This window comes from Spinacia oleracea, chromosome 1, assembly GCF_020520425.1.
Source record: "Spinacia oleracea cultivar Varoflay chromosome 1, BTI_SOV_V1, whole genome shotgun sequence".
NCBI lineage: Eukaryota > Viridiplantae > Streptophyta > Magnoliopsida > Caryophyllales > Amaranthaceae > Spinacia > Spinacia oleracea.
In genome coordinates this window covers 64,155,346-64,182,873 of record NC_079487.1, presented here as the reverse complement: position 1 = coordinate 64,182,873, position 27,528 = coordinate 64,155,346, and the positions used below count along the sequence as shown (strand labels likewise).

Below are 27,528 nucleotides of genomic sequence, written 5' to 3'. Positions count from 1 at the left end.
TCATTACACTTGTATACATAATTTTCTTTTTTTGGGTGATTGTGACAGTATTTTAATACAACAATGACAGTATATATATAACAATGACAATACTTATATTACCGATGACAGTATATAAGAAGTTAGCAACACTTGTACACATTTATTTAAGTGTGGGCCATCTTTCCAATTTTTTTTTTTTTTAGGGTGGGTATGGATCTTTTTTGTCGCTGGTGGACAGCGATGTAGCATGCCTCGTGCACAAGGTGTACAATAAATTTATTGTACACCAAGATAACTTTTACTCATTTTTTAGTAATTTTAGCCTAGTTTTGATTAACTTTTATATTAGTAAAAAAAGTTGATAGATAAATATTTTGAAGGGTTAAATGAATAATTTTATATATTGTTAGTGATTTTGAAGAAATAAGTTTTATTAAAATGAAAAAAAAAAATCACTAAAAAATAGATAACTTATATATATATAAGCTTAACTTTTAAGTATTTTGAGTTAACTTTTACGTACAATATTTATTTTATTGTACAACCCTTGTAAATAAGAATTTGTGTATACTATTAGTATCCAATAAAGTAGCCCAATCTAAATTGAGTAGAGTGAATTACTGTGATTCAATGACTGACTGATAAGTGCTGATGCAAAGAGATGATATTGATTCGAAGATGATGTTGACGACGACGAAGCAGAGTATCATTCTAAACCCCTCAAACTAAGGCACTGACTCCTCTCTCTATCCTACAATCTCACTCTCAAATCTCAATTCACCCAAATATCGGTTCAGATTGGGGCAACGTTTCATTCGTGTAAGGTTTGTATTTTCTCATAATAGTTTGTTATTTTCTGCAATTATCAAGAACTTTGCTCTTTTCTCCTTTACTTTTTCTGGGTTTCGATTGATTTTTGTAAAATATTGTTGCAGCTTCTTTGATTTTTTTATTTGATTTTTATCTAATTTCTTTCAATTGTCGAGTTGTGTTAAGCTTACAATATTGTGTGCTTGAACTGTAAATTGAGAAATATGTGTATAACCAAATCAGGATTGCCTTTTATCTATCTTATGCAATTGAGTTGTCAATTCTTTGCTGTAATTAAGTAAAATTTATTTATATATGTTTCTGTTGTGTTGATCAATCATGTTTTTGATTATGTACTCGATATTGATGATACATGATTATTATACTAGTTGATTTTATCTTAATTATATTATAGTCTAGTTATATTCGAACCATTGTCGTTTGAAATTATAATTATGAAGGTGGGTCTTTCAAAATATATGAGCATTAAAAAAATTGGGCAAGAACGAGGGATGTGATAGTTTTGACTGGCAAAGATAAGAAAGGGATTATGTACAATGGGCCTTTACAAATTCTTGTAACAATGATAAAGGAAGCTAATTAAAGCCCCGTATGCAACTCCATTAACGGTGTACTAGACTCCATTGAGATATAGGGTCCTTCCTGTCCTCATATTTCATCATACCCATTAATTTCAACCACACGGTTTTCAGGTGTATTCAAATTGTGACTTATTGAGGATCGAATAAGAATATTGGTAGGTTAGGATATCGGGTACATTCAAACTTTTCCAGAAGAAAACGAATTCCATAGTCCCTTGCCTGAGTTCCCTCTTACTTAAATGAATGGTGGTCTAACTTTCTTCATTTCTTTTTTTACATAAGCAAGCTATAAAAAATAGACGCAGAGGGCTGATACGCCACCGTGTGCATGTGGGTATTAGATTTTGTGTGCGAGGCTTGGTGTATATAGGAGGGTGGTTGTGTGCAGGCTGTATGCACGTGCCTATCACTCTATGAGGGTTTGTGCCTGCAGTTATTTTTTATTGGATACTTCCTCCGTTTTTCTAATTGTCCCATATTGACTCATGTCGTGGCTGTAGGATTTCCCAACGTGGACGTTGCGTTAGCGAGGTCAAAATACACTATTTAGAAGTTGTTACGTCCACACAGAAAGCTTAGCTTTCTAGCAGTGTGGGAATACAAAAATGGGAGTGACATCAGTGATTTACAATGGTGTCCACACAATCCCTCTGAAATTCAATGTGGGGCTCAATACCACCCCCAATTCATCCTCCACTTCTTTGTTTGCTACTCAGTTCTCGCATCGTCCATGTTTGATGTTTCGCTCAGGCAACACTCTCTTGCTCTCTTAAATTCTGATTTTGAGATTCTGCGATTTGAAGTTAATTTTCTGAAATTGTTTAATTAATGATTTTGCAGCGATTCATTCCCGGAAAATTCCTTTGCCTAATTTCTCAGTTGTTTATGCAAAGAGTACCAAGGAGGAAGATGGTACTTCCACTGCCTCAGGTACCTTGGTTTTTTATTTACTAGTTACAATTTTATATAGTTTCTTTGTTTTTCATAATGCCATTATTCTAAACTATTGATTTCTATAATAAAAATTGAGATGCTTGAAATGGTCAACCATTACCATAGACATTGTCACATTGGTATGATACTCATCATTCATCATTATTGTTACCCCAGTGCCTTCAAAGAGGCTCCCAACAACAAGCGGGTAAGTGGGGGTCAGACGTACGCAACCTTACCCCTGCAATTGTAGATAGGCTGTTTCCAATTGACCCATAAACAATAACGGGATGACTTTAAAATTATGTATAAGATCATTAACATTATCGCCATTTATTACCACCTTCTAAATTGGCGCAAAAGATTCTAACTTGACGGGACCAAGTAGTTTATGTAGTGTTAGTTAAATCGCTGATCCCGGTAAGCTGAAAAGGGAGAATTTATGACTTTATCTATGAAAGTGGTACATTTTTGCCTAATATACAAAACTAGATAGCAAATTGAATTCCTGTACCCAATCTGTACTGGAGTATTAAGTAACAATGATTTTAAGATCAATTTTTTGAATCTTTGTTAACCAAAATACAAGGGGTGTGGTAGATGTCATTGAGCTGGACTTGCTTGATATTGTATTATGGCGTTATTATTGCCTTTCCATCTACGAGATATTTACAATTTGTAGTTGTTAGCTGCCACCATAATTCATCCATGGAGCAACTTTCTTTATCTCAGGATGTTGTGATTTAAGAATCCATAATGACCCAATCACCGTTGTGATTTTCGTCCTACTTTATTCTCTTTAGTTTGTTGACAGGCGATGCCATGATGGTATCTTCTTGTTGTTAGCCAAAATTGAGAAGACAACGACTTTCAAGATTTAAGTAGTTTAGTGGAATTGATTTTTTATTTATTTTGCACAGTAGTCTTGAAGATACCACTTGACTGTTCAGTCATGGTTGTCAAACATACCTTGGGTTGTTGTGGATAGTGAAAGGACTGCTAAATTTGAGGTCCATATGTTAGAAAAGCATCAAAAAGCCAAATCCAAAGACATAGCTGTCTTCCTCTTAGTGCACATGCTAGTGGTGGATAAAATACTAATCACATAGCTGCTCTAAATCGCTGTTATAGGACTGCACCTCGTTTGTGTACTTGTGGCTTTCTTAATCCATGCACAGATCCACTTCTTTTTTTTTTGCCAACACAAGACAACAACAACAACAACAACAACAACAACGACAACGACAACGACAACAACAACAACAACAACAATAACAACAACAACAACAACAACAAAACCAAAGCCTGTCGGCTGCATGACCATAACTTAATCTCTCATGGTCACCCACAGGATCTTCATCCATTTGTTTTTATCTAATACTCCTTGCTCTTCCAAATCCACTTTTTTCATGTCATTCTTAATTCCCTCTATCATGTCATCTTTGGGTTCCTCGGCTTTTTTTTCAAATCTCCATTTTCTCAACCCTTCACCATTGTTGCTGATGCAACTATCCAACATAGCCGTTTATCTCTTATCCTATCCTTTATATCAACAACTCCAACTTTCCTTCGAATATCTACATGCTAACACAGAACAATAATCATAATTCAAATTATTTTCATCCCTTTATTTCTGTTCTTTCATTGTTATTTCAAAACCCTTGGTGCTGATTTACTTGATAAACTTCACTGGGCCAAACACAAGCCCAGAGGGGAGAAGAGTGACTAATTGCAACCCCAATATGGTTCCATCGTCAAACCAAGCAGTGACTAGTAATGTAATCATTATCGCTTGTAGTAAGATTTTTTGGAGATTGGCCCTGGGGAAATTATCATTTATCGCATCAATGATGCATGTGCATGACTGTGACTATAGATGTATCTCAGTCGGAGAGCATCGTGAGCGGGGATGGAAGAGAGATAGACAAGTAAGGGAAGGGAGTGGGAGGGGGGAAAGGAGGAGCGGGGAAAATGAATACAGCAGAGGTAATGTTGAAATAATTGTAAGATGATGATGGTTGACTTTTTGTGACATGTGCAGAGTGAGAGAGAAAAGGCACAGAGAGAGTTGCATGCTTGATGAAAATAGTGTTAGTAATTTTGCAGTGCCCCCACTCCCCTCCTATATTTTATTGACTTGAAAAATCTTTTGAATCTGCAAATGGAGTTGGTAGTTTGACAGTTTGAGCATACATTAGATCACTTTTTGACTTATTATTTTGTTCAAAGTTTAAGTAGTTGATTGAATGTTTTTGAGTTTGTCCTTTAAAAATAAATGTTTACGTGAGGTTTGATGAGTGGAAAAGTCTTTGGAGTTTGGACTATTATGGCCTCCCTTTTCTAGCTTCTTTGAAGTTCTTGCTGTTTAAATGGCTTGCAGAATGGCATGGAGATGATACTGGATCACGTCCGAGTAGTAGTGGCAGCAAGTCTCATTTATCAACTTCTGTAGGCTGTGTAGTAAAAGAAAAGCATGATCAAGAAAGCTATATGTCATCTGTTAGAACTGTTGCTTTGTGTGTGAGTATCTTTGAATTTTATTCTTATTTTTTTCTTCTTGTACATGTTTTTATGTTAAACGATGTGGTCAATCAATTTAATAGGTAAGCACTGCGGTGGCATTTGGTATTGGTTTGGGTTTCACAGGTGGTGTTGGCAAAGCTACAGAATTTTTTGCCGGGTATGATACCATGATTGTTCTCTGTCTTTACCTGCCCATATCTAATGTAAACCCTCTGTTTTCATTTATTTACTTTTATTTGTACCCACTTTCCAAAAAGAGGTGTGTTTTTATTGTTCTACCCACTTCTACTTTATTCTATTTTTTGGAAAACATATTTTATCATCTAACCCCTTTTGCATATAATAATTACACCTTTCCACTACCTCTCCTAAAATTCAAGCGAAGATACCCTCATGAGTGGTCTTCCACTTGAGTTCTCCTTTGTTTTTGCTACAGAAATTGAGCAGCAGGAAAATGGAGGTAGTAACATCATTAACATGGTTTATTTATGTCAGTATAAAAAATAAGGCACAGAAAAATAGAAGAAAACAAAATTTTAAAGGAGCAGAAATAATTTTTTCTTGGAGGAGGTTTATATTGGGTGTAAAAATGTTCCTATTAGTAATATGATTTTATGTTAGATACTTCTATTTAACTAGCCAACCACTTGATTGAGTAAACCTTATTTTAGAAACAATTGCTGCCTCTATCTCAGTTTACATATTTGTATTGTTTGGCATTACTTTCCTCTTAACTTTACGAATCAGCTGTAGTACTTCGTAAATTTTCAGCAGTATGACGAGAGTCATTTTCAGGTACCTTTTGGAGCAAAGTCTTTCTGTGGACAATCTGTTTGTCTTTGTTTTAGTTTTCAAGTACTTCAAGGTGCCAATTATGTACCAGGTATGCTTATCTGCTAAGTTTGATCTTAGGTTATGTCAGTTATTAAAATCAGTTTGACAAATGCGCTGTAGAACAGTTATCATCTCTTAAACTGAAGATAGACTTCTGAGGAGGCTTTTTATTTACAAACAGATTTGATTATTTTGTTCAGATTGTTTCATTGTCTTATTATGACAGTATTTCCTGCTTGTTATATAGAATCGTGTGCTCTCTTATGGTATCGCTGGCGCCGTTATATTCCGATCTTCACTAATACTTCTTGGGACAGCCACCCTTCAGGTTGAATCCTCAGCATTTCATGGTTTTTTACAGTCCTTTGAAACCTCTCTTGCGGTGACAGACTTTGAACTAGTGCATATTGTTTTGATCTGATAGAGGTTTGAAGTGGTGAACCTTCTACTGGCAGCAATACTCCTGTATTCCTCATTCAAGGTAACATTACCGTTAAACCTTAGGGCCTTTGGTACCTGTGTAAAATGTAAAATTCAAACTTCAAAATTGACAGTTCAATTGGAAAGTAAGAGGCTCTTATCCTATTCTACCCTTTCCTAAGAATAGCATGTAAGTGTCTTGAACATAATATGTATTTGTTGGTAGTTCTCTTCTTCATGATAGATGCCTCGCGCATATTATGTACTCCCTCCGTATTTATTTAAGGGATACAATTGCCTTTTCCGGCCGTATTTATTTAAGAGATACACTTGTCATTTTTAGAAACTTATCAACCTCACCATCTAATTAAATAATCTATCTAATATATCCTATACCCCACCACCCTATTAAACAAATAATTTCAGAACTAAACCCCACCCCCCACCCCCTCCCACCCTTCTAAAATGACATGATCCCCACTTGTATCCCTTAAATAAATACGGAGGGAGTACTTGCTAAAAGTCATTTCTTTTCCTAGATTAGCATGTTTGCCTTTGTATGTTATGTTCTTCAATCATCGTTTAGGAATTCTGACTGTCCGTTCTTTTTTCTATAATTTTCTTTGTTACCTTTGGTTATGCAATTATCTTGTTTTCGACATCCTTTCAAGTAGCCTTTCCATAACCTGCAACAGTACAATAAGTCCACACAAAGTACTTGATGAAAACAATCTAATTTGTAGTGCTCGTCATCTTAATAACTGAGATAATATGTCTCCTAAAATTCTAAGGATTCCTTGCATAAGTACTGTCCTAGATGCCAACCTGAAGACAAACCTGCACTTGGTTGAGTAAGTTTTGGTTTTGTTGTTTGGACTGTGCCTTGAACTACCTCTCTCACCTAGGATCTGCATCAGTTTGTATCAGGATTCCCTTGTGCTCTTAATTTGATCTTGCTTGGCATCAGATTGTCAGTCTGACACCCTTATTTGTTTCTGTTAATGGTGCCTTTCTCGGCCTTTTGAAAATAGTTATTTTCCACTGAAGAAGAAGATGAAGACTTATCGGAAAATTTTATAGTGAAGGCTTGCCAGAAAGTTATTCCTGTGACAGGTAATAAGTGCTCTTTGCATATTGACATTCTGTAACTTTTTGATTGTTTAGCGGAGTTCATGTGGACATGTCAAATATTCTTATATCTTAATCATGGCTGTGGGAGATTAATGGCACTCTTGTGAATTGTGATACTATACTTCCCTACATGAAATGGGAAGTGTTCTGAACTTTCAAGCTTTTAAGTATGTTTCAAAGAAGCGTGCTTTAGTTTTAAAGATCAGACAGATAGGAATCTGGTCTACTACTAGGTCAAATGATATTATAATAATTACAAATCTAAAAGCAATGTAAAGTTATGTGTTTTGATCTCACATTACAACATCAGTAATTCAGTATAGAGTATAAAGTTATTGCATGAGCTGCTAGCCTGTTACTATCCTTTGTTAGAAACCATTATCCTTATTGATGCGATGAAAAATCAGTATAAGAAAAGTCCAACTTATATTTTAGGCTCGTTTAGTATCACCTTTTGTTTTTGGATTTTAGTCTTTGAAAAACTGGAAATGAATTTCAGTTTTGATTTTTGGTTTTTTCTAAACCAAGTACAAAACTATACGCGGAACTAATTAAAAACAATAGAGCTACTTCCATTGTGATGTATGTTGTGGAAGAGTTGCCCTCCATTGGAGCTGTCTCGAGGTATATGGAGAAGAAGTGGAGTCAGGTGGTCAAACCTCAAGTTTTCCTTCATGATGAAGGTTTCTTTGTGCTTAAGTTTGCCTCCATTGCAGACAGAAATGCTATTTTGTTTGCTGGTCCACACTCGTATGGTAGACCCATGATTGTTAAGCCATGGGCTGCAAACTTCAGTTTCCATGATGAAATATTGCGTGTGGTTCCCTTATGGATTAAGCTGCCTAATTTGCCTCTTAATTGTTGGGGTACTGACTCTTTGAACAGAATTGGTAGTTTAGTAGGGGTTCCATCGCATGCTGATGAATGCACATCTAAGCAACTTAGAATTTCATTTGCTAGAATTCCAGTGGAAGTGGATGTAACAAAAGAGCTACCCCATTCTGTGCTTGTGAAAGATCCTAGTGGTCTGTATGACTGGATGCCGTGTAAGACTTGTAAGACTGTGGTCATTGCTCTAAGAGCAATCAAACCGACACTGATTTCAACCTGCCGTCCACCAACAGAAGGTTACTAAGAAATGGGTGGTGAATGGACCAATGGACCTGTCAACACTGCAACTACAACTACAACTACTGAGATTGCAAAGGGTGATGTCCAACTCCTGCAGTGGATGAAGTGGATGAAGAGCCAGTTGATGATGGGTGGAGGGTGGTTTCAAGAAGGAAAATGCTTCATAGATCTCCTCTGGGCACTCTTTTGACCTCTATTCCAGAGGGGTTAGCTCAGGTGAATCTTGCATATGATGTAATGGATGGTATAGGGGGGGTTTAGGTGGGGAAGAGACTCATCCTCACATAGTTCCATGATCTGCAGCTGGAATGTGAGAGGTTTTAATGACCTCAGTAAGGAAAGGGAGGTGAGGAAGGTTCTAACTCATAATAAAGTGAGTATTGTAGCTTTATTTGAAACTATAGTTAGTGTGGGAAAGTAAGAGGATAATAGGGAAATTTGGTTCCATTTGGTCCTAGGGGTAGGATTTGGCTTGCCTGGTATCATTATGATGTTACTGCCCAAATCATTCAGCACAGCTAATTCATCGTTGGGTTCAACTCAAGAATGGGAAAACTGATTTCTACCTCACTGTGGTGTGGATTACACGTAGTGGACACAAGGAAACCTTTATGGCATGATCTGTCCTTTTTGGCTAATAGTATTACAATGCCCTGGTGTGTTATTGGTGATTTCAACGTTGTTCTATATGATGGTGACAGGATTAATGGAAATCCTATAGCTACTGTGTAAACTGCTGACTTTGGTTGTCTAACATTGATCTAGGGGGAGATGAAGGCTTGTGGCAGTTTCTTCTCATGGAGTAATAAAGGTTTGGGAGATACTAGGGTCTCTTCTAGGATAGACAGGTACCTTTGTAATTCTACATGGCATTTTGTCTTCCCTATCTCTCTAGTGGAATATCTCAATCCAGGTGTTTCAGATCACTCTCCTTTGGTTATTCATGGTAACCTATAGGTCAAGCAAGGAGGGAGGCCCGTTAAAATTTTCAATTACATGGCTGGCCATGTAGAATTCCATCAAGTCATCAGTGAAAGTGATCAGTGAAGGCTGGAATGTTCCTTTTATGGGTACTCCAATGTTTCAAGTTTTGGAGAAGATCAAACATATTAAAACTGGTCTTAAAAGGATCCATAGTAGGGACTTTGCTAAGTTGGAGGATAGAATTGAGCATATCAAAGGAGAGTGAGATATTGTCCGAGTCAGTTGTCCAACAATCATACAGATCTTGATCTTTAGATGAAGAAAAAAGAAACACTTGCTTCTCTTAAAAAGTTTCTTGCTGTCCTGGAGAGTGTCTATAAGCAGAAGTCAAGGATTGGCTTAAGCTTGGTGATTCAAACCCCAAATTCTTCTTCACTACCATGAAGGAAAGGTATTCCAACAATAGTATTGACCTGCTTTATGATAGTAGTGGCAATAAATTGAGTAGTGCAGTGGAAATCAAGGAGAATATTAGGGTCTTCTATAAGGGGTTGATTGGAACAACTGCTGACTCTATTCTAGGAGTTGACGTAACTGTTGTCAGGCAAGGTCCACGACTAACTGCTGATGCTGCTCAACACTTGATAAGACTTGTCCTACACAGGAAATTGATATAGCTCTTAAAGGGATTGACATTAATAAAGCTCGATGGACTCAATAGCCTTTTCTTTCAGAAGGCTTGGCCAACCATCAAGACTTGGATTTATGAACCTGTGTTAGACTTCTTTGACAATGGCAAATTGCTCAAACAGGTTAATACTGTAGTCACCTTAATCTCAAAGTTCAGAATGCTTCTTGTGTGAAGGACTATAAGCCTATTGCCTGCTGTTATGTTATTTATAAGCTTATTTCAAAAGTTCTCACATCTAGACCGTTGACAGTGGTGGGGGATGTAGTTAGTGATGCTCAAACTGGATTTATTCCTGGCAGATCAATTGTTGATAACATTCTCCTGGCCTCTGAGTTGATTAAGGGGTATACTAGGAAACATATCTCACCAAGGTCCATGATCAAGATTGATCTTAGAAAGGCTTATGACTCTCTTGAATGGCCTTTCCTCAAAACAATGTTACAAGAGCTTGGCTTTCCGTCCATTTTTGTAGGGTGGATCATGGAGTGTCTTTCTACTGTTTCTTACTCCCTTTTGGTCAATGGTTATCCCACTGGTCATATTCATGCAATTCTGCAAATAAAGAACTTAGACAGGGTGACCTTATCTCTCCTTTTCTATTTGCCCTTGGAATGGAATATCTATCTAGATGTCTGCTGCAGTGGTTGGCACTCATGGTTTCAAGTTTCATCCTAGATGTAAAAAACTGTGAATCACTCATATGATGTTTGCAGATGATCTTCTGATGTTCTTGATGTATCTGATGATGATGAGTCTAGTATTAGAGGTGGACTAGGTAAGATCAAGGATTCCTTCCCCTTTAAATACCTTGATGTTCCTCTACCACTAGAAAACTAAAGTACACTGATCGTAGGCCTCTCATTAATAAAACTATTGTAAAATTCAGGAGTTGGTCTGCTAAGCTTCTCTCCTATGCCGGTAGGCTTCAGTTGTAAAACAATTCTCTATGGAATGCAACTTTATTGGTGTCAAATTTTTATCATGCCTAGGAAGGTCATGAGAGAGATTCATGTTGTTTGCAGGGCTTTCCTAAGGGCTTTCCTATGGACTGGTGGGGATATGGGATCTAAGAAAGCTCAGTGGCTTGGGAACAACTCTGTCTTGATATTTGAGGGATCTTATAGTGTGGAACAAAACAAAGTTGTAGTCCTAAAACATTGTTGGGCTCTTTCTTTGAAGCAGGACAGGCTTTGGATTAAATGGGTGCACGTGTACTATGTGAAGAAAAATGACTCCGGACCATGAATTTTCCTAATGGACTGAGTTGGTCCCTTAGGAAAATATGTAGGAAAATACAAGATTCAGAAAATGTACAAGCACTTGAAGTAGGAAGGTAATAAGGTGGATTGAAGAAGGCTCATTTGTAACAATAGAGCTAGTCCTAAGAGTATCTTTATAATTTGGCTAACAGTTCAAAACAGGCTTCCAACTAAATACAAACCGTTGCAATGGAACATGAGTGTGGATGGTGTTTGCAGTTTATGCCAACAGGAACCTGAGAATCTGCATCAATTATTTTTTAAGTGTCCTGTTTCTCCTAAAGTCTAGTCTAGTGTGTAAACCAAAATAGGATTTATCATTAGTATAGGTGATTTCCCTGAGGAGGTAAAATGGATTACCAAGAAGTGTAGAGTCAAAAAACCAGAAGCTAGGGTCATCTTTTTCTGAAACAGTGTATCGGTTGTGGCTGCAGAGGAATGCCAAGATCTTCAGTTGGACAATTGCAGTGTTATAGTTCATAGTATTTTGTTTCATGTAGCTTGTATATGATGCAATGAGTGGTTATATTGCTTAAGTAGTAGGTGGTGGTATTTCCTCAACCGGAGGATTTTGTTCCACTTTCAGCCTAGGTGATTTGTTGGATTGTGGTTATTTTGTAATCTTATCCTTTTGGTAATAATACTTCTTTGTTTGCCAAAAAAAAAAAAACAATAGAGCTCAAATTAGGGAAAAAAATCTACATTTATAATAATACATTTGTAAACCATATTCATCACTCCTAAGTCCTAACTAGAAGGTTTGTAAAATACTCTACATGATAATAATACATTTGTAATGTCCTAGAGGTTTGCCTTATTGCACCAAATACCCCTAAACTTTTCAGAATGCACCAAATACCCCCGAGGTTTGGGAAAATACACTCAAGTACCCTTTTTGCCCCATTTTGACCGACGACGTTAACTTTCCGTTAACTGTTTTTTTCCCTCTTAATTTTCTTTTTTCCCCTTTTCTTTCTCTTTTCTTTTCTCTCTCCCCTTTCCATCCAGCCAACCATGGAGCAAAAGCAAGGCAGGGGCAGAGGTGAGCACGACGAGGAAGGAAGAAGGGCTGCGGCTGAGGCTTGGGTGGTGCTGCGTGGCTGCGGCCAGGGCTGAGGAGAAGGAGGCAGGGAGGGCGAGATAAGGTGAGCACGACGAGGAAGGAAGAAGGGGGCCGCGGCGTCACTCCAGCAAGGCAGAAGGGGTACGCCGGCTGGGGTGGTGTTGCTTATCTGCGGCCAGCGTGGAGGAGGAGGCAGGGAGGGCGAGAGAAGGTGAGCACGACGAGGAAGGAAGAAGGGCGCCGCGGCTCAGGCTTGGGCGCGGCGTCACGCCGACAAGGCAAAAGGAGTACGCCGGCTGGGGTGGTGCTGCGTGGCTGCGGCCAGCGCGGAGGAGAAGAAGACAGGAAGCGCGAGAGAAGGAAAGGAAGACGAGGGCGTGGTGTTGCGGTGGTTGCGGGTCGTCTGCAGCAATTAAGGCGGTGGTGGCGCGGGTGGTTAGTGGTGGTGAAGGTTCTAAACAGGAAAAATTGGAGGTTAATTGTTTTTTTTTGGGGTTAATTGATTTTTTTGGGTTAATTGATTTTTTGGGGGTTAATTTATTATTTTTGGGGTTAATTGATTTTTTTGAGGTTAATTGATTTTTTTTATTTACTTTAATTAAGGGTTAATGTTAGGATTAGTAGTTAAAATGGTTGATTAAGGGCAAAAGGGTAAACATACGCTAATGGAGACTTAATGTCCGTTAGCCTTGTGGGCATTTTGTATTATTTTTCAAAACCTCATGGGTATTTGGTGCATTCTGGAAAGTTTAGGGGTATTTGGTGCATTAAGGCAAACCTCAGGGGCATTTCATGAAAAATCCCATTTGTAAAACATATTCAGTGGAAAGGGAGTCCAATGCAAACCAATGAATGGGACGAACAAAAACGAAATTTTTAATCAGTAAAAATGTAAAATGAAAATACAAGGATTTGATAGTTCTCGCGATAACACTGAAACTTGAAGAGCTTTAAATTTGTGGCATTTATGACGTACTTCCTCCATTTCTCTTTACTTGCAAGTTGCAATACTTCATTATCACATTTGTCACTGCACAACTTGAACAATTAATATCTTTAATTAACAATAAGTACAAATATAAAAAGTTAATATTCAGAAAATGCATTATGACGAATCTCTCATGAATATGTTTTACCTTAAGTATAATCATCAAAGATAAACAAAGTAGTGTATGTGAATAGTGCAAAAACCAAAGTGTTGCAAGTAAAAAAAAACCGGAGGAACATTATAGTATACAACGATTGCCTATAGCCATTTATATTAAACTGGAAGCCTTTTTCCCCCCTCTTTCCTAGGGGGGAAGGGGGTGTGTAGAAGATTGAATCAATCCGTAACCATGAGTTTTTCTCATTATTGCCAATTATCTCTGCCCAATCCTAACCTTGTGAGCCAGATTTCAAGAAGAAAGGAAATGAACTGTGGGAAATGCTATATATAAGAAGGATAGGGAGAAAGAAGCCATGAAGAACATTATTGAAAATTTTCTTTGGTTTTAGTTTACACTTTGGAGAGAACGAGCCTCTGGGACGCTTGTATTATCTTCTATTTATAAAGCTAACTAACTTGCTGTCTTGCTTTCCCTGCCATTGTTTTTTGGAAAATTCGCCTGAACCAATCTTTTATAAGACCCTTTTTGTCAAAAATTACTTTATATAAAAAAGGATGTTGGAAATTACTACAATTACAGAACCCATGCTCCATGGTTTGCTTAATGTTGAACCCATGCTCCATTTTCTTTGGTTGATCATCTTGCTAGAAATATCATCGCCATCTTCATCAACTTTGGATTGGTGAGATTTTATGAAATGATGAATCTTGGCCTCTTGGATCTAGAACTGTTTGATCAAAAGAATTAAAGGGAACAAAATATAGGATAACGAAAGGTGAGTTAGAAAAGTAGGAAAAGGAAGAGAACAGAGGAAAAAAGAAAAAGTCAACTTCCAAAGAGTTGGTCAACTTGTGGTATATGTTTGCGAAAAAAGTATCTTCAAAGGTAGTATCTCAAAACCTTTCTTTATAAATTAGTTTTTGACAAGGCGTGTCTTATAGAAGGTTTTATTTTGGCAAATCTGTTCATTTTTGTTTTAAATGTTGCATGTAGATTTTTGAGACTAAAAAAATCAATTTAATTGTAAATATTTCCATAACTTGGCAAAGTTCAATAATCAAATTGGTGGTAAGGCCAAGAGCCAAGTCCAGAAAAGTTCAACAAGTCGTAGATCCTACTATAATATATCTCTGGTAGATCACACTGGTTATCTAACCCCATTCTAATCCTATGTTGCTGGATCTTTTCATTTCTTCTTTTGTCGAATATTAAACTCTGTAGAGTGTGGACAATTTACTAGGTTGAAAATCTTGACACTTTGTTTTGGACCAAAAACATGTGCATTATCCATGAAATTATTGAGTCTAACATCAGGACAGGTACTCTTGTCGGGGCTGAGCCCGAGTGTTACAGTCCAGTACTTCAATTGCTCCAACCTGATGTAGAAAGTTGAAATGTCAGTGGAATCATGATCTTGATTTTAGCTTCCCTAGATGGGGTTGTTAGTGTATATTTTGTAGTTTGGATTACTTTTTTGCACGGAATTATTTATATTGTTCTGCTGATGCATGCAGCATACTTAGATCAACATCATCTTCTACTTACAAAGTGTCAAATCTCCCTTTTCCCATTTCCCATTTCCATTTCCATTTCGTGTCTACTTTTATGTTATATGGACTCGGAAATACTGCTAAGTGTTATCAATGAGAATTTCATATTCTTTTTAATAGTACTTTCTGTAACTGACAATAATGCATTGCTGTGTAGCCAGCTTTATAACGATTTTGAGAATGCTAAGATTATCCAGTTACAACCAATTCAATCACTTTTAAGCAGGCCAAGCAGCCGCAGTATACCAGAAAGCTGTGGTTAACCCTCATAGAGTTGCAGTGAGGCCATGATCGATGTTAATAGTCTGATACTCTGATAGCTTCAGTTTTGAGTCTTTCGACCTGATAAGTGTCTCTAACGTCTCGGTGCTGATTTTCTTTTTATTTTGTTGATCTTAGTCAAGATTTGGTGCCTGTGGTGAGAAGCTAGATAATAGACTTAGTCCTGTGAGAGAGCCTACACTGATTTGATTAGGGGAATGGAGAATTTTTAAGGTATCATATCAGAAAGTTTACTGAGATATTGAATCATTGAACGTATGGAAAACAGTTGAATCAGTTCTCTTACCTCCAGAGTCCAGAAGTACAAGGATAAGCGCTGAAGTTTAAATTTATATTCTTGGTCTTCAGAGAGAAATAGAGCAAAGAATTAAAAAGTTTCTGTTAATTTGATATTGCTACTGTCTGGTTGACTCACTTGAAACAGGACCACCTTAAGAAAGTAGACTTTGTTTTCTGCAGAGAGCTAAGTGGATCATGGTTGATGATTATACATGTTCTAGACTAGTTCAATTTGACTATATTCTTGGTAAAGGGTCCTAAGTTACAATAAAGGCTATGTTTGGCAACACTGGTTGAAATGAAGCTGAATCTGATACAACTAAGCATTAACAAAAATAGGTAGTAACTGAAACTGGTAAGGTGGCTGATTGTAAGATGATTACATGAGTGGTTGGTAGAACGAAGAAGTTGTTTATGTAGATGAAATTTTATGATTTTATTTTAATTGAAACTTTAGCAGAAATTTTCATCTACCTTGTCATATTAGTCACCTGAATCAGTTACCAGACAAAAGCCTGTTTCAAGTAAATATAATTGCTAGAATACTTGATTTACAATGCTGTAAGACTGTAAGGTTGATTATTATAGTGAACACTTTGCTGTCGGTGTTCATTGTCCAAAGTTCTCATTTCCCATCTTCTCAACTTTGCAGCTAATTATGATGGCAATCGGTTTTTCACAATCGACAATGGTGTGTGGAAGGTTAGTCACAAATCAACATTGGTTATTAATTTCTTTGTTCATGGATGCTTATAGTGAACAGCTTGTACAAACTGGAGTGTTCCAACAGTTATCTACTTCCTCTGTTCCACAATAGATGCATCATTTCTCATTGCACGTATGCCAACGCGCTTATTTGAACATTAATGTCTCTAAATGCGTATAAGTAAAAATTATAAAAAGTTGATATTTGGAATCCTTGCATTAATACGATTTTAACAAGATCACACTTGACTATGTTTTTTTTCTTACACAACAGTGAAAGAAAGGTTGTCAAAGTTGATTGATGAATAGTGCGCAAATGAGAAATGATGCATCTATTGTGGAACGGAGGAAGTACTTGATTAATTGGATTGTCATTGTATGAGCTTCATTATGTAATGCTATTGTTTTTAACCTCTTTCACCCCCATTAAAAAAAATGCATAAAAAAAACTGTTTGTGCCTCATTAATAATCAAGGTAATAAGGTCATTCACTACACCAACTAGTCGAGGGGTTTCGTTGTCATACAAAAATAATATGTAATGCTATTGTTGTTAACGCTATTGTTGTTAACCTTTGTCCATTTCCGATGGAGCCAAAGTTTCATTTGTTCTTTTGGCCGTGGGATGTAATGGACTAAATCAAAATGGCTCTTAAAACCTCTTCGCCTCCTTTCAATGAAGTAGAAGATGGTCGTCCCGTTGTCGTCCTATTATTGCTTTTGGGTCAATTGGAAACAACCTCTCTGAAATTGCAGGGTTAAGGTTGCGTACACCCGACCCCCCTTACCCCGCTTCTTACGGGAGCCTCTTTGAGGCAATGGGGTAATGATAATGATGATAATGATAATTCTATTGTTGTTAACCTCTTCATCCCCATAAAAAAAAGTGAATCAGAAAAACTTTTTGTGCCTCATTAATAATAAAGGTGACAAAGTGATAGAATTGCAAGTAGTAGGGGAAGACCTAAGAAAACTTGGAGGAAGGTGATTGAGCATGATATGAGCTTTCTTGGGATTGAGGAAAATATGGCGTTGGATAGGACATAGTGGAGGGAGAGAATATACGTTGATGACTTCATTTGACTTATACAACTTTCATGTTTCTGTTTCTTTCTATTTTTTAATTTTTTAATTTTAATTTTTAATTTTTATTTTATTTGTAAAATTCTTTTAAATTTTATTTTTAATTCTACATGCTATTTTGAAATGTACTTATTTTACTTATTCATTTATTTTAAACTTTACTTATTTTTTATTATTTCTTACAATATTTCTTCTATAATATATATATATATATATATATATATATATATATATATATATATATATATATATATATATATATATAGGGGAGGGATCCGGTAAGAACACCTCCTTAGGTAAGAACACTTCTTATGGTAAGAACACTTTTACACTCTCCATGTTCTATATTTGTTCAAACATGTTCTATATTTGTTCAAACATGTTCAAAATTTGTTCAATCATGTTCAAAATTTATTCAACCATGTTCTAAATTTGTTCAATCATGTTCTAAATTTATTCAACCATGTTCTAACTTTATTCAACCATGTTCTAAATTTTTAAACTCATGTTCTAAAATTATTCAACCATGTTCTAAATGTATTCAACGATGTTCTAAATTTATTCAACCATGTTCTAAATTTATTCCAACATTTTTTAATTTTATTCAACCACGTCCCAAAATTTTAAGCTCATTTTCTAAATTAATTCGAGCATGTTCTAAAATTATTCAATCATGTTCTAAATTTTCAAGCTCATGTTCTAAATTTATTCAAGCATGTTCTAAATTTATTCAACGATGTTCTAAATTTGTTCAACCATGTTCTAAATTTGTTCAACCATGTTTTAAATTTATTCAACCATGTTCTAAAATTTCAAGCTCATGTTCTATATTAATTCAAGCATGTTCTAAAATTATTCAACCATGATCTAAAATTTCAAGCTCGTGTTCTAAATTTATTCAAGCATGTTCTAAATTTATTTAACGATGTTCTAAATTTATTCAAGCATGTTCTAAATTTTAAATCCCATGTTCTAAATTTATTCAAGAATATCCTAAATTTATTCAAGCATGTTCTAAATTTATTCAACGATGTTCTAAATTTATTTAACCATGTTCTATTTTATTCAACCATATTCTAAATTTAGAACATGAAAACCTAGCCAACACATATACAAATGTTCTAAATTTTCAAGCTCTTGTTCTAAATTTATTCAACGATGTTTTAAATTTGTTCAAGCATTTCTAAATTTATTCAAGCATGTTTTAAATTTAGAACACGAGAACCTAGTCAACTCATATACATATATACATGTTCTAAAATTTCAAGCTCATGTTCTAAATTAATTCAAATATGTTCTAAAATTATTAAACATGTTATAAATTTATTCAATCATGTTTTAAATTTATTTAAGCATGTTCTAAATCCATTCAAACATGTTCTAAATCTATATAATGATGTTCTAAATCCATTCAAACATGTTCTAAATTCATTGAAGCATGTTCTAAATTCATTGAAACATGTTCTAAATTTATTCAAGCATTAGCTTGTTTCTAAATTTAGTCAACAATTCGAGGATTTGAAGTCATGAACGCAATAAAGTCCGCTATAGAAAAGGAGTTCCCTGGTGTTGTTTCTTGTGCTGATATTTTAGCTCTGGCTTCTCAGATGCAATTATAACGGTATATATATTGTTATATTTAGATAATTTTAAAGAAATTATTAATTAGTCCAAGTATATAACACTAAATATATAATTGTGAATTTAATTTTGAATTGAAAGTGCTGATTGAAGAGATAATCGGAATTGCTGTGAAAATATAATCGGAATTGGAGGAGGGAGGAGATGCTATGTGGCCGAATTACTGAGAGCGGCGCCGGCACCATTGAAATAATTTCGTATTCGAAGAATCGATTAAAATCGATTTTATTTTGGAATTGAGAAATCAATTGAAATTGATTTTTGAAATCGATTTTAACGAAGAATCGAATGAGAGTTGCTGAATTGAAATTGTGTTTACCTGATTTGTGAAACACAACCACCGCCACCGCCATTTATGGTTCGATTTCAGGTTCGGCGACCGGCGATTTTGTTCGAACACCGGCGATTTTGTTTGAGCGACAGCGAGCGGCGGCCGGCGAGCAGCAAGAAGGAATCACCGCGAGGAGGATGTTGCTGGATGTTGGTGGTGGTGGCGGCTACGAGCGGTGGCCGGATGTGTGTTCGAAAATGGGAGGGAGAGAGGAATTGAAGAGAGAGAGAACAACCACCGCCACAACCGCGGGATACGAGCGGCGGCCGGCGATAGGCTAGCGGCGAGCGGTGAACGGCGACCGGCGAGCAACGGCGGCAGCAAACGACGATCTGATGTTGGTGGTGTTCGAAAGAGAGAGAGAGGGAGAGGAACTGAAGAGAGAGAGTGTGAAATAATGAAAAAAAAAATCTGAAAAAAAAATTATTTTTGTTTTTAATCCCAACCGTAAATATTTAAAGGTCCAGATTTGTTAAAATCGATTCATTTTGGGCGGTCAGATTAGAAACAATCCAACGGTCTAAAAAGTGTTCTTACCGTAAGAAGTGTTCTCACCGTAAGAAGTGTTTTTACGGGAGCCTTTCTCTCTCTCTCTATATATATATATATATATATATATATATATATATATATATATATATAGGGGAGGGATCCGGTGAGAACACCTCCTTATGTGAGAACACTTCTTATGGTGAGAACACTTTTACACTCTCTATGTTCTATATTTGTTCAACAATGTTCTAAATTTTCAAACTCATGTTCTAAATTTATTCAACCATGTTCTAAACTTATTTAACTATATTCTAAATTGGTTCAGCCATGTTCTAAATTTATTCAAGCATGTTTTAATTTTATTCAACCATGTTCTAAATTTGTAAGCTCATGTTCTAAATTTATTTAAGCATGTTCTAAATTTATTCAAGCATGTTCTAAATTTATTCAAGCATGTTCTAAATTTATTCAACGATGTTCTAAATTTTCAAAATCATGTTCTAAATTTATTCAACCATGTTCTAAACTTATTTAACAATGTTCTAAATTGGTTCAGCCATGTTCTAAATTTATTCAAGCATGTTTTAATTTTATTCAACCATGTTCTAAATTTTTAACCTCATGTTCTAGATTAATTCAAGCATGTTCTAAAATTATTCAACCATGTTCTAAATTTGTAAGCTCATGTTCTAAATTTATTCAAGCATGTTCTAAATTTATTCAAGCATGTTCTAAATTTATTCAACGATGTTCTAAATTTGTTCAACCATGTTCTAAATTTGTAAGCTCATGTTCTAAATTTATTCAAGCATGTTCTAAATTTATTCAAGCATGTTCTAAATTTATTCAACGATGTTCTAAATTTGTCCAACCATGTTCTAAATTTGTTCAACCATGTTCTAAATTTGTTCAACCATGTTCTAAATTTGTAAGCTCATGTTCTAAAATTATTCAATCATGTTCTAAATTTTTAAGCTCATGTTCTAAATTTATTCAAGCATGTTCTAAATTTATTCAAGCATGTTCTAAATTTATTCACGATGTTCTAAATTTGTTCAACCATGTTCTAAATTTATTCAAGCATGTTCTAAATTTATTCAAACATGTTCTAAATTTATTATATGCTTTCCTAGCACAATAAAAGCGGTACAAGTTAATTATCAAGAGATTCAATCAAATTATAATGCGAATTGAAAAAATAAATCAACCACATAAATCAATAAAATAAGTTATTGAAATTACAAAATTGATAACTAAACCAAAATTTGGAATAATTCATTTGAAACAAATCTAAGAAGAATTACAAAATAAAAATCAACCAAAACAGGGGACGTGGTGGAGGAACAAGGAACAAGGAACTGTGATTGAATTCTTGCGAGCAGCGGCGGCGGCGGTGAGAGGCCACCAGCGTCGTCGGCGAGAGGAGATAATCAAAATTGCTGCGAAAATATAATCGGAATTGGAGGAGGAAGGAGGAGATGATATGTGGCCGGATTGCTGCGAGCGGCGAACTGAGAGCAGCGAGCAATGAGCGGCGCCGGTCGAAGAATCGATTGAAATAGATTTTGATTTTGAAATTAAGAAATTGAATGAAACTGATTTTGAAATCGATTTTAAAGAAAAATCGAATGAGAATTGCTGAATTGGAATTGTGTTTACCTGATTCGCGAAACACAACCACCGCCACCAGCATTTTTGGTTCGAGTTCAGGTTTCGCGACCGGCGATTTTGTTCGAACATCGGCGAATTTGTTTGAGCGGCGGCGAGCAACGAGAAGAAATCACCGCGAGATGGAGAATTTGTTCGAACAGCGGTGAAATTGATGGATTTCTGGTTCGATTTTACCGATTGTAATTGCGATTGAAATGCTGCCATCGGCGGCGGCCAGAGGCGATCATCAGCGGCGGCGAAGAGAGGCGATCATCGGCGGCGAGAGGCGAGAATTGACCGGCGAGCAGCGACCGGCGAGTGTTGGTGGCGACCGACGGCGAGAGAGTTGGAGAGAGAGAGAGGGGGAAGAATTGGAGAGAGAGAGATGAATCTGAAATGAAAAAAAAAAGTGTCGTGAAAAAATAAATTGGGGGTATTTGTTATAATTAATTACGAAAATGCCATTATAGAAAGTGTTCTCACCGTAAGAAAGTGTTCTCACCGTAAGGAAGTGTTCTCACGAGAGCCTTCCTCTATATATATATATATATATATATATATATATATATATATATATATATATATATATATATATATATATACATTTTTCTCTTATCTTACTTTCATTAATTCCACTTTCTCTTTCTTGTTTTTTTTCTTTTTACTTCCTGCTCCTTTCTGGTTTGATTGGTGACAATGACGATCTCCTACGACGATTCATATTAGCCGACCCCAAATCATTTTGGGATTAAGGCTTTGTTGTTGTTGTATTAATAATAAAGGCAATAGGGTCATCCATTAGATCAACTAGTCTAGGGGTTTCGTTGTCATCCAAAAATAGTAAGTCCTTGCATCAGCTAGGGCTGCTAATTGAGCGATCTGAGACCGAGCTTGGGATTGTTCAAGCTCGCCAGCTCGGCTCGTTACACTTGCTCTGAAATAAAATTGGAAGTTATCATTAGTGCAAAGGACAGAGGACAGATACACCATGTAAATGTTAATAACAATTGAAGAAAAGGTAAATGCTCTGGCCAAAAAATCTTCTAATGATGTCGCCATCTCTCAAAAAATATTAATTTTATTCGCTTCAAATTTTAGGGGTTTCTACTTGAGATTAAAGCCCACTGAACAAAGAAGGAAACATCAGCATGTTTCATTCCCTCATAAAGGTGTATGAAGTTGTGCTAGTTGAGCAGATTTCTGCCAATCACGTTACCTTTTGTTTTGCTTAGATGATTCGATAAGTAGTGAAATATTTCTTATCTATGTGTGCATTTATGTTTCCTTTGTACAGTAATTGTATTTGGTTTCTAACAGGCATCTAAACTTTTGGGCAGGCTACACCTTTACTTCTCACTGTAGCAGTTATTGAGTTGAGTGATATTGCTTTTGCCGTAGGTTCTTTATCTCATGTCATGGCTTTTAATTTCATGTTAACTTGATGGATGGTCAACCTTGCTTAGATCATGAACGAATTACTAATAAGTTTTTTGTCTGCCTATATCTGTTACATGTAGGTTGACTCAATACCAGCTGTGTTCGGTGTAACTCGAGATCCTTTCATAGTATTTTCATCCAATCTCTTTGCCATCTTAGGTGATATTTTGTTCTTTGTCCTTTATTGTCTCAGTAAGTTGAACAAATAATACATTGGTGTTAGCTTCCAAATCAACATTGAATATTTCATTCATTATGAGTCTTTCTGATCACTGGCCTGGTGAATGTTTGAGAGTGCTATTTAGGCTTGCTGGTACTTTTTCATCACCAATTAAAGCCAATAACTTTTTTGTGTAGTGAGCTACTATCTAGGTGGGAGAACATATTATTGACATTTTGACAGCATGATGGAAGAAAGTAATACAAGTATTAACTTGGAAAGAAAATATTAATTTTCTGCCAAACACTAAGTTGAGATGGTAAGCACATTGAACAACTGATGGAAAATCATTGATAACGTGAAACTAGCAATGCCTTAACGGCCTGTTTCGTAGCCAGTGATGAATAGTGGGAATGAGAATAAATCTAAGTGTTATTTGGAAGGAAAATAATATCATGAGTCCATGGTAATGAATTTTTGTCACAAACTTGGTGTTTTTCTTCTTAAACTAGTCTTTGGCCCATGCAACGCATGAGTTAATTTGTTAAATAAATTATGTATTTTTCGGGCAATTATAAATTAGGAAAAATTGATTCTAAAAATACAACCTTTAAGCGATCTGCTTAAAAAGGGGTGAAAGTCATTTATGAGGGGAACCCTTTAAAAGAAGACAAGTCTAAAAGGTTGTGTTATTCTTAGTTAAACGGAAAGTCAGCCATTTTTAAGTCAGCCATTTTTAAGCAGATCGATTAAAGGTTGTATTTTTAGAATCAATTTATCCTATAAATTATATAAGTATAATATTAAAACCAAGACATTCTTACTCAAATTATAAATATCATAATTCCGACTTTGAGTAGAGAGCAATTTGTTGTGCAAAATCTTTGACTTAAATGTCTTGCAAGGAAGTAAATTCAAAAAAAGTAAGTTGCTTGGTTCGAAATTTCAGATTTGGCGAAAGGGAGAAGGGAAAGAAAAATAAAATTAGAGTAAAATTTAATGGGGGAAAGAAGTAAGGGAAGATAATTAAGGATTTGAAACCGAAGGGAATCGGAAACGAAATGAAAAAGAAACGGAAAGTTTATGACATTTGAAGAGAAATGTAACAAAAGGCTATTGAAATTCCACAATGTTTATGGATGGTTTTCTTTTAAAAAAAAATTGAAATTGAAGATGTGACACGTGGCAGGCTAAATTTCTTGCAAATCTTCCTGTTATAAAATAGTAGTATAGAATTGAAGATTTGACATGTGGCACGCTAGATTTCTTGCGAATCTTTCCGTTATAAAAATAGTAGTATAGATTTGCATTCCCACCTAATTCCACTCCCAAAATGGTAATGGAAATTTGTAAAGAAAAAGAGGTAATTTTGAGTGAACTAACATTACCATGGGAATGGATATTGAATTTCCTTACAAATTCATTCTCATTCACGCCATTTATGGCCGGCTACCAAACGGGTCGTAAGCGTATACCACACAAAGACCCCACACAACAGTATTCTGAAAAAAAAATTTCAGGCTTCCATCCGACGAGGTAGTATGTAGTTCAACTAATGGTCTAAGAGAAATGGTAATCTGAAAGAAACTATATGGGCTATTTAGCCATGCCCCATTTGGGGACCTTTAAGTCCATTGTAAATTGTCTATGCTAGATTTAGGTGAAACAGAGAGTTCATATTGTTTGCTTGAATTCTGTGGTAATTGCTAAAGTGGAATCAAAGGATTTGGTACATACGAAGCATTAGTTTCCTTAGCTCCAGTGCTTGAAAGCATGCTTTACTTATATTGACTGGTTATCATTTTATATTTATAGTATTTAGATGTACTGATGATATAAATTTGAATGCAGGTTTAAGGTCGTTATATACTCTTATTTCTGAAAGCATGGCCGACTTGGAATATCTGCAGGTGAATGAACTTTTCTGGTTCATTGTTAAGACATATTTATTTCTTGTATATTCATACAGATTTAGGTAATATGCTGCATGTTAGAAACCGTGGTGAATCATTTTCGGAAAAATATGCAGCAAACTCAGTGAAGGCTTGGAAGAAAATATGTCAACTGAAAAGGAATTCAAAATATTCTTCACCATTGGTGCTGTTTGAATAATTTGTGTCAATATAATGCAGTATGTGGATATACCTGGCTATGACCAAGTCGCTGCAATGCCTTGTGTTAATTCTTTATTGCTACTGAATAAAATACTAAGACAGCTTCGATTTGTTTTGTTTCAGCCCTCCATTGCTGTTGTACTAGGCTTTATTGGGCTGAAGATGATCCTTGATTACTTTGGTGGGTGTTTTTACACAAAAAATTCTTTCCTAGTTTTCCTTTTTTGTCTAAATTTAATTTCTTTTTCTCTCCTTTTACTTTTATTTCAGGATTCCATGTTGGAACAGAAGTATCTCTTGGTTTTGTGGCAACGAGTCTTACTACTGGCGTGCTTCTCAGTTTGGTGAAAAAGTCTGAGTAGCTAGTACTGGCATGAGAGTATGACTCATTGTAAATCATGGTAAGCATGCATTCATGTCTGTTGTGCCCCTATTAATCTAGATGTCAGTTCCCTTTTTAATGAGCAAAAATATCACTGCCAACTTTCTTTTGAGACACTTGAAAAATTGTTTAGCAGCTAAAGTCCCCCGTCTCCCATTTTCTTACCCAAAGAAAAACAAAAAATGACATGGTCATCTGACTCATACGCACACCTTTTGGCTAACAGCCGACTTCTGGCTTGTCACTCAGTAATCTTTCATACAGTGGAGAAGAACATATAAAGGCATTCAGTAGGTGAAGCAACAGTTCACGAAATTCTTGTTGACATAACGCAGAGAAAAATGTTATGAAATACAAAGTGCTAATTCTCTCAAACTTGATGCAGGCTTGCCACTATGAGCAGGACATCAATTAGTATAATTCTGCTCACTCAAACTTGATCTACACGCCACAATGAGCAGTAATATCTTTTTTCCTGTAAATGTGTTTGCCTTTCGATCAATACATTGCTTGTATATACAACCGTTCTTAATAATTTTATCAGAAAAGGTTAAATTTCTTTTTTTCCGAAAAGGATCAACTTTCAGAATTCACATATATGTCTTTGGAGTTATTATTTTTCAGGCCAAATATACATTCATCTGTAAAAATGTGTTTCTTATTCTGCTCATTTCAAAACGTTAATCATTAAGAGCAAGGTCAACGTTTGGTTGTGACTCGGCATGAGGTGAGAGAAAGGGGAAAAAAATAATTAAAAATAAAGAGAGATGAAAATAGGGAGAAAAGAAGTGATGACCAAAACAACAATCCTGACATATCATTTCAGCAAGACACGTGTGATTGATAATGGATCAAAAGCCCAAATTGCTGACGCATCAAAATTACTACCAAATGTTTGCAGACATCAACAGCTATAAGAAGTGCAACGTCCTTACAAGATGGGAGTGTGGGCAATGATCATGGAACCAATCATTAGTATGGTGGATGAGAAGTGGAACAAAACAGTGCAAGGCTCTAATCTCTTTGTGATACAAAGGAAACTTCATTTCATTAAAGTAAGAATGAAAGAGTGGTGCTTAATGTACAAAATGATAGTGGGACTAATTTCTTTATACACTGAGTCGTCACCAAGAGGAGATTACTACACTTGAGCACTTGAGCGTCGCTCATATTCCAAAGACAATCAGACTGGAGTCCGCATCACAGTTCAGACCAATTGGTCTTTGCAACACACTATGTACAAAATCATTTCAAAGACGATGGTACTCAGACTGAAGTCTGTAGTGTCTGATATAGTTGGAGACTTCCAAAATGAATTCGTTCCGGGAAGATTACTTGTTGATAATTGCTTGCTAGCTCATGAAATGATGACCGTTGTGAAGAAAAGGAACAAAGGGAAGGAATATGCTGCTATACTCAAGATCGACCTCAACAAGGCATATGATAGGTCCCTGGTCGGAAGTTTTCTATAAAGGCGGACGCATAGTAAACACTAGATTACTAAAATGCAAGATGACTAGTAGTTCTGTTTCTTGAACTATGTGGTCATGGCAATGTCGCAATCATTTGCATAGATACTTACTTGGTAATATTGGTATCAAACAGACCTATGAAACTTTACTGTAAGAGATGAAAATCTTCCATAACTAAATTTCATTATATTATTAGACACTAATCCTCAATACCTGAGTGATTTGAGATTACTTGTTTGAGAACTGGTTACTTTGACGTTGTCAAATGTCGCACCATAAAAGGAGACTATAACAGCAACGCTCGGTAATCACCTATCAAATGAATTCTAACCTCAAGATCGCTAGATTACTTAAATCGGGAAGAGATGCCAAAAGTTGTACAAGACCAGTCAAAGAGCTAGAAACTGTAAAATGCATGGCCGTGCTCAGATGAATCATAGGCTGTGATTATCTACTTATTTGATCAGTTGAAATCTGACACCGAAAAAAAACCTCTGGACATAAGAAGGATGACTACACTTACCTTATGTTCATGAGCA

General features: G+C 35.9%; 1 protein-coding gene across 16 annotated transcripts; it reads left to right on the top strand.

Moving 5' to 3' along the window:
- The first annotated feature begins 551 nt into the window (after positions 1 to 551).
- Positions 552 to 27,192, top strand: LOC110791975 (thylakoid membrane protein TERC, chloroplastic). Of its 16 annotated transcripts, XR_008921459.1 has the most exons (18): positions 592 to 806; positions 1,895 to 2,144; positions 2,235 to 2,324; positions 4,708 to 4,847; positions 4,931 to 5,007; positions 5,646 to 5,733; positions 5,932 to 6,012; positions 6,109 to 6,165; positions 7,136 to 7,217; positions 16,176 to 16,225; positions 22,762 to 22,818; positions 22,942 to 23,020; positions 24,873 to 24,931; positions 25,259 to 25,316; positions 25,406 to 25,536; positions 25,744 to 25,811; positions 25,903 to 25,977; positions 26,419 to 27,192. XR_008921459.1 is itself a non-coding variant. In XM_021996745.2 (16 exons), exons 2-15 carry the CDS (start codon positions 2,000 to 2,002, stop codon positions 25,495 to 25,497), a joined length of 1,155 nt encoding a protein of 384 aa, XP_021852437.1. In that variant the 5' UTR covers positions 552 to 806; positions 1,895 to 1,999; the 3' UTR covers positions 25,498 to 25,536; positions 25,903 to 26,090. The 16 variants fall into 16 exon arrangements, 11 of the variants coding, with proteins under 11 accessions (XP_021852437.1, XP_056685170.1, XP_056685082.1 ...); XR_008921457.1 differs by lacking the exon at positions 25,744 to 25,811; XR_008921441.1 differs by having other exon boundaries at positions 25,744 to 25,977.
- The last annotated feature ends 336 nt before the right edge of the window (positions 27,193 to 27,528 follow it).

Bases quoted from the DNA above. Each gene is read 5' to 3' on its own strand.
- LOC110791975 (XM_056829104.1), top strand. From the start codon at position 2,000: ATGGGAGTGACATCAGTGATTTACAATGGTGTCCACACAATCCCTCTG. The intron at 6,166-7,135 runs GTAACATTACCG...TTTTGAAAATAG, and splicing joins TCCTGTATTCCTCATTCAAG to TTATTTTCCACTGAAGAAGA. The intron at 24,932-25,258 runs GTGAATGAACTT...GTTTTGTTTCAG, and splicing joins CCGACTTGGAATATCTGCAG to CCCTCCATTGCTGTTGTACT.